Consider the following 6,000-nt stretch of genomic DNA (forward strand, 5'->3'; position numbering starts at 1 on the left):
GACCAGTTAACCAAACGTGTCATGGTTGGCTACATGCTCGCACACCCACCTACCGGCTCCGAGGAGGGTTTAATCCTGCTGGGTCACACACACACAGACTTTACTGCACAGGACTTTGGCTGCTTTCTCTGCAGAAACCTCCAAACTCTCCAGCAGACAGCATGTGAGTATGTGCAGGGGTGCATGTCATCTTTTTAATTATATTTTAATACTTTAATGGTTTAAACTCAGGGGTGTATTATGTGCAGAGCCTTTAATCTAAATAGTTTTATTATGGGTATTATATAATATTCTGATGTTTATTGACTGAATGAATGTAACTTTAACTACAAATCAGGATTGTGCTTTCAACACTTTACAGATATTTTTTATTATTTTTTAGCTCTCTCTTTGATTTTTTTCACTTCCCTGCATGCACTTTCTTTTCCCAATAAACAATGCAGCAGTCAGATGTTTCTCTATGTTATGTAATTGTAAGCAGTGCAGCAGGTGGGCATGTTTCTCTGCTGTATGCTTGGTTGTTTAAAGCCTGTTTTAAACAACCAATGAAAATAACCTGATGCTGATGAACTCTTGAGTGCAACACGTTCTGCACGTTTCGGCTCCCGTGACTTTAACTGAGAATCTGCACAAAATAAAACTGTTCATGTCATAACTAACGGAGCAGGAAAAGACAAAGCTTTAGGAAACCTGTACACATTAACCCAAAGCAGGAATAAGTAACGTGCTGCACATTTCACAAGGCCGAGAGGGATTCTTCTTCACTGTGACACATTAATCTGTCATTTCTTGTGTAATGATTTTGATGACTTAACTCATTGTTTAATCACTTCTCATTCTTTGCTGCTGCAGTTCTGCAAATAACCCCAAAATTAAAAGTTTTCTCCCATCAGCAGCAAAGAAAACTGACAAACGGACAGATTATATTATTAACAACTTCATCAGAGTCAGATATACAATTTTATTTTAAACATAAGGTTCGTAGATGCAGTGACATTCTTGAATTTAAAGCCAAAATTATTTCTCTGTGCTTGAAAAATGCAGCTTTTACAATTTCCAGTTTCCTAAAGATTTGTCTCTTTTTCTTGTGTTTTATTTATAAATATTTTATGATTAATTTTGGGTTTTTATTCATTCCAAATATACAGTAATATTAATTTACCCGAAGGGAACAACAGCTGATCTTAAACAAGGGATTATGTCATCTCATTCTATGTAATAATAATAATAATAATAATAATAATAATAATAATAATAATAATAATACTGTCATGTCAATCATTTTCAAATATTTTCCTGACGTTCTCTTGAAAGAACTGTGTAATCTGGTACTAATTGAAATGAAATTCTGGCTTTCCTTTAAAGAATTGCTCTATCTTAACTCAAACAATAATTTGTGTAGTTTTTTTAACATTTTATTCTTCATAAATGTTGAATCGTAAAACTTTAAATGCAGAACGTACTTGTTACAGAATATTTCCACACTGAAATAGTATTACTATTTTTATTTAAGTAAAGGTCACTTCTTCCAGAACAGTAAATAAAATATTTCACAAAAAATGTAAATATTAATCTCATTCTTTGGGTCGTAGGTAGCAAAAACTATAAGAGTTTCAGATTTGAGTTTTTAAATTCAGTCATGATGTAAAGGTCAGAGGTCATTTGATGAACAAGTTTAGGGATGAAACTAAACAGATGATGGGCCTCATGCATGAACGAATGGAAAATGACTGTAAACTTTAAACTCCATATAACAACAGAGCTTCCTCAATCTGGAACTCTCTCTCAAAAAAGAGACTGCTCAGATCCAGCCACCTTCAAAAATCTTGTCAAAACCCACCTGTTCAGAACTGCTTTTAATGTATGACCAATGTTGTTTATTTTAATTGTTTGTTTTTATTTGTAACTGCATTTTCACTGTGTTTTAACTGTTAAGCGTCTTTGAGCGCTCTATACATAAAATGTATTGTTATTATTATTATTAGGGCCGGGACTCGATTAAAAAAATGTATCTAATTAATTAGAGGCTTTAAAATTAATTAATCGAAATTAATCGCATTTTAATCGCATTTAATATTTGACCTGAGAATAAAATAAAAAAAATAAAATATTGTTTATTTTTATTCAAGTCCAACAGACCAGTGCAAATCTTGCCATTAAGTGTAGCAATAGCACATTTAGAAATATAGTACATATCAGAAATTCAGGTAGCCTATAGGTAGGTAGACCTTCTGTAAACTATAATACTTTGGTTTTTTAAGTAAAACACAATCCATGCTAGCTAACACACTAGCCGCTAGCTGCTATATGTTTTGCATTGAGGTGATACTTGAGGCTCGATGTGCTGCGGTGATATGTGAATTCCTTGTTGCATAGCAACACAACCATGCTCTTATCGACGCTTCCATCTGTCTGCTTTTTGTAACAAATTGTCCCATCATCCACGGGGCCAACCAAAGCAGTCTCACCAGCTTCTTCGTTCATGTTCACTGTGGTTTGTTGTTGTCTGAACTCACGAACGCTAGTTGGTGCTCCAGTATAATCGGTCCGCCTGAAACTCATCCAGTGAGAAATGTTCTGCGGTGCAAAAATAAGTGTGATTATTTTTGTGTAGTTAATTAATCTTAATTAACGCGTTAAAGTCCGGGCCCTAATTATTATTATTATTGTAAATTATAAACTTAAGAGAAAGTTAAGATAAGAATATGAGCATTTTCTTTCATGAGGCATCAGCGTTCTGTTTCATGAAATTAAAAGTCCTTCTCTGCCTCCCTGCAGAAACTCTCCTCATCATGTCGCTGCTCACCCACCTGCTGGCGTGTCTGTTCGGGATGGGCTCCTGGGTCTCCATCAACGGTCTGTGGGTGGAGCTGCCCCTCATCGTGCCCCAGATCCCAGAGGGCTGGTACCTGCCCTCGTACCTCTCCGTGCTCATCCAGATGGCCAACGTCGGGCCTCTCTTCGTCACCCTGATGCACCGCTTCCGGCCCGGCGGCCTGAATGAAGCGGCCGTCATATACGTGATCATCGGCCTGGGCACGGTGGCGAGCTTCCTGATGGGCTTCTTCTGGAAGGAGACGGTGGTGGTGGCGGGCGTTCCTCGCAGCGTGGCGCTCCTCGTCCTGACTTTCTTCCTTGCCGCCGTCGACTGCACGTCCTCTGTGACCTTCCTGCCGTTCATGATGCGTCTAAAGCCGCAGTACCTGACCACGTACTACATCGGGGAGGGCGTGAGCGGCCTGCTGCCTGCTCTCGTGGCTCTGATTCAGGGCGTCGGAGTGGTCCACTGCATCAACAGCACCCAGTCTCTGAACCACACGCTGAACTCCTCCGACACCTCCGCGACCTTTGACCTTCGAGCTCAGTATCAGCCAGCCAACTTCTCCGCTGAGGTCTTCTTCTTCTTCCTCACCGCCATGATGCTGGTGTGCCTGGTGGCGTTCCTGCTGCTCAACTACCACCCGTCTGTGTCCAGGCAGCAGCCCAGCGGTCGATACACCAACGGCGTGAAGCAGACGTCTCAGCGGAGCAGGAAGTGGGCCGAGCAGAAGCCGATGATGGATCCGTACCGGCCGACCAACCCGAAGTGCCGGAGCAGCTTCGGCACCGGCCTGTACAGCTGGACGCAGGTGTTTTATATCTTTGTCATCCTGGCGTGGACCAACGCTCTGACCAATGTGGTGCTGCCCTCGGTGCAGTCGTACTCCTGCCTGCCGTACGGGAACAACGCCTACCATCTGTCAGCCACCATGGCCGCTGTGGCGAACCCTCTCGCCTGCTTCATCGCCATGTTCTTCCCTATAAGGTCAGTGACCGCTTTGATACACTTTTTTCCACTAATCCAGCAGGTGCAACATGACAGAACCCAACGGAAGAGCACCTTCTCCTTTTGTAGATATTCAATAGAGGTGGGGGTAAAAATCGATATAGCACTAGACGTGTTTCCACTGAGTACTTTTTGTAAAGCGGCTGAGTGTTTTGGCTCCGCCCACCAGTTAGTTCCCCTCAGCCTCTGTTTCCATTCAGGTACTTTGGTAGCAGCTGACCAACACAGTTTGAATGTGACAACTGACCGACGTGGCAAGAAGTGTTGCCAATTAAGCGACTTTGTTGCTATATTTAGCAACTATTCAGACCCCTCGAGCGACTATTTTTCTAAAAAGCGACAAGAGACAAATCTAGCAACTTTTTCAGGTGTTATGTGAGACTTTTGGAGACTCGTTCCTACTCTTCTTAACGAGTAGCAGGCTTTGTCCCAAAGCACTCATAATCGGCCCAGTCCTCCCGCAGAAGTCTCTCCCAGCTGCAGTCAGAGCAGGAGATGTTAACCCCTCAGCGTACAGACTGCAATGAATCACGCATACGCGAAGTCACCGCCTCAACCGTATCCAATCAGCGTTGACTAGTTAGTAGTGACTCAGAAAGCACCCGAGGCAGGTACTTTCACGAGATGGAAAAGTACCAAATGGAAACGTGCCTATAGTAACGCGATATTTTGTGCTGCAATATTATATCGATTCATGGCCGCCAAGTATCCATATTTATTGTTCCGACGGCCAGCGGGATGGCAGTATTTTCGCCGTTTTTTCGGAGGCTGTAGTGGGCTCACAGCGATATCATATCATATGAAACTATCTAAGGAACCTATGGGCACCATGTGTGTCAGGATATCATGTTGGGAAGTTGTTTGGATTTAGATCCTCCTAAATCTTGCACATCGCTCCTTTAAATCTTAGTAAGTTGCAAATTGTGGACAAATTCTTCTTACTTTTTAAGTCTTCTTTTTTTGTGCATATCACTGATTCTAGGGTTTCACTGGTTGCAGTGAAAATAATAATACAGGTTTTTTTTAAAGTGGATTTTATTGGTAAAATAAATCAAAGTCTTAGGTTTTTGTTTTGTTTTTTCTCTAAATAGATCCTGGTTGCACATATTGTTCCTTTTCTATCTTTTTTTATTATTCTGTCCCTCTTCTGTCTTCTTTGGCATCTGACAGACAGCAAAATAAGATTTTAAATTGTGCAAGGAAACATGTTTCTATTGTGTATATGACAATAAACTTTGAATTGAGTTGAACTGAGGTGAATTGAATTGCATTGCATTGAATTGAATTGGTTAGCTAGCACTGTAACAGTGATGTGTGACTTGACAGATCTCTCCTGCTGATGGGAGCTCTCACAGTGATAGGCAGTGGAGTTGGAGCTTATATAATGAGCATGGCGGTGCTGAGTCCATGTCCACTGCTGGTTCATGACACTTCAGGTGGTGTCATCATTGTGAGTATACTGTTAGACTTCTTCTACTTAAATAAACTCCATTATATCTTCCTAACTTGAGTAAATGTTCCTAAAACAGCACAAAGTATTGAAACTCCCCTGCTCCTCCCTGCACAGGTGTTGTCCTGGATCCTGTTTATTCTCACTCTGTCCTATGTGAAGGTGATTATTGGGGTGATCCTGCGCGATGAGGGCCACAGCGCCCTCGTGTGGTGCGGGGCTGTGGTGCAGCTGGGCTCTCTGCTGGGAGCTGTGACCATGTTCCCTGTGGTTAATGTGTACAGCTTCTTTTCTTCAGGAGACCCATGCAACACAAAATGTCCCTAAATAAACACAGGAGAGAGACTGGAGGCAGATTCAGTGAAGACATATCCACCCCAAGATTTTTAAATGGAGGATGTCTGTGAATAGTTTGTTTTTTAACCTCATTTAAGAGCCTCCTAAATGAATAAAAGTAATAATGTAGCCGTGCAGACGATGCTGCTGCAAACAGGATAAAAAAAACTTTGGAATACTTGTGTCGAAAGCAGCTACAAGGAACTTTTTAAAGTTTTTCCATGAGTACCAGACTCCCATTCGAAAATGTCTAATTTTGCTGCAGCAGGGTCTGACGGTCTAACCTGCTTAGTCCTGGTTCTGGTTCTTTCGTGGCTCCCTTCCCTCCAATGGGGCCCAGCAATTAGGCGTGGGCCTCCAGCGGCATGATGTTGGCGTTGGCTCAGAG

At 42.0% G+C, this 6,000-nt stretch overlaps 1 protein-coding gene across 1 annotated transcript; it reads left to right on the forward strand.

Annotated features, from left to right (window-relative positions):
- Positions 1–2,792: 2,792 nt before the first annotated feature.
- Positions 2,793–5,608, forward strand: si:ch73-196l6.5 (riboflavin transporter 2). Its single transcript, XM_059350461.1, is given in 5 exon segments — positions 2,793–3,462; positions 3,465–3,586; positions 3,630–3,805; positions 5,153–5,276; positions 5,394–5,608. Coding segments are annotated over 5 exon segments (1,302 nt in total). The 3' UTR covers positions 5,604–5,608.
- The last annotated feature ends 392 nt before the right edge of the window (positions 5,609–6,000 follow it).

The sequence above is a fragment of the Centropristis striata genome, chromosome 14, assembly GCF_030273125.1.
Source record: "Centropristis striata isolate RG_2023a ecotype Rhode Island chromosome 14, C.striata_1.0, whole genome shotgun sequence".
Lineage (NCBI taxonomy): Eukaryota > Metazoa > Chordata > Actinopteri > Perciformes > Serranidae > Centropristis > Centropristis striata.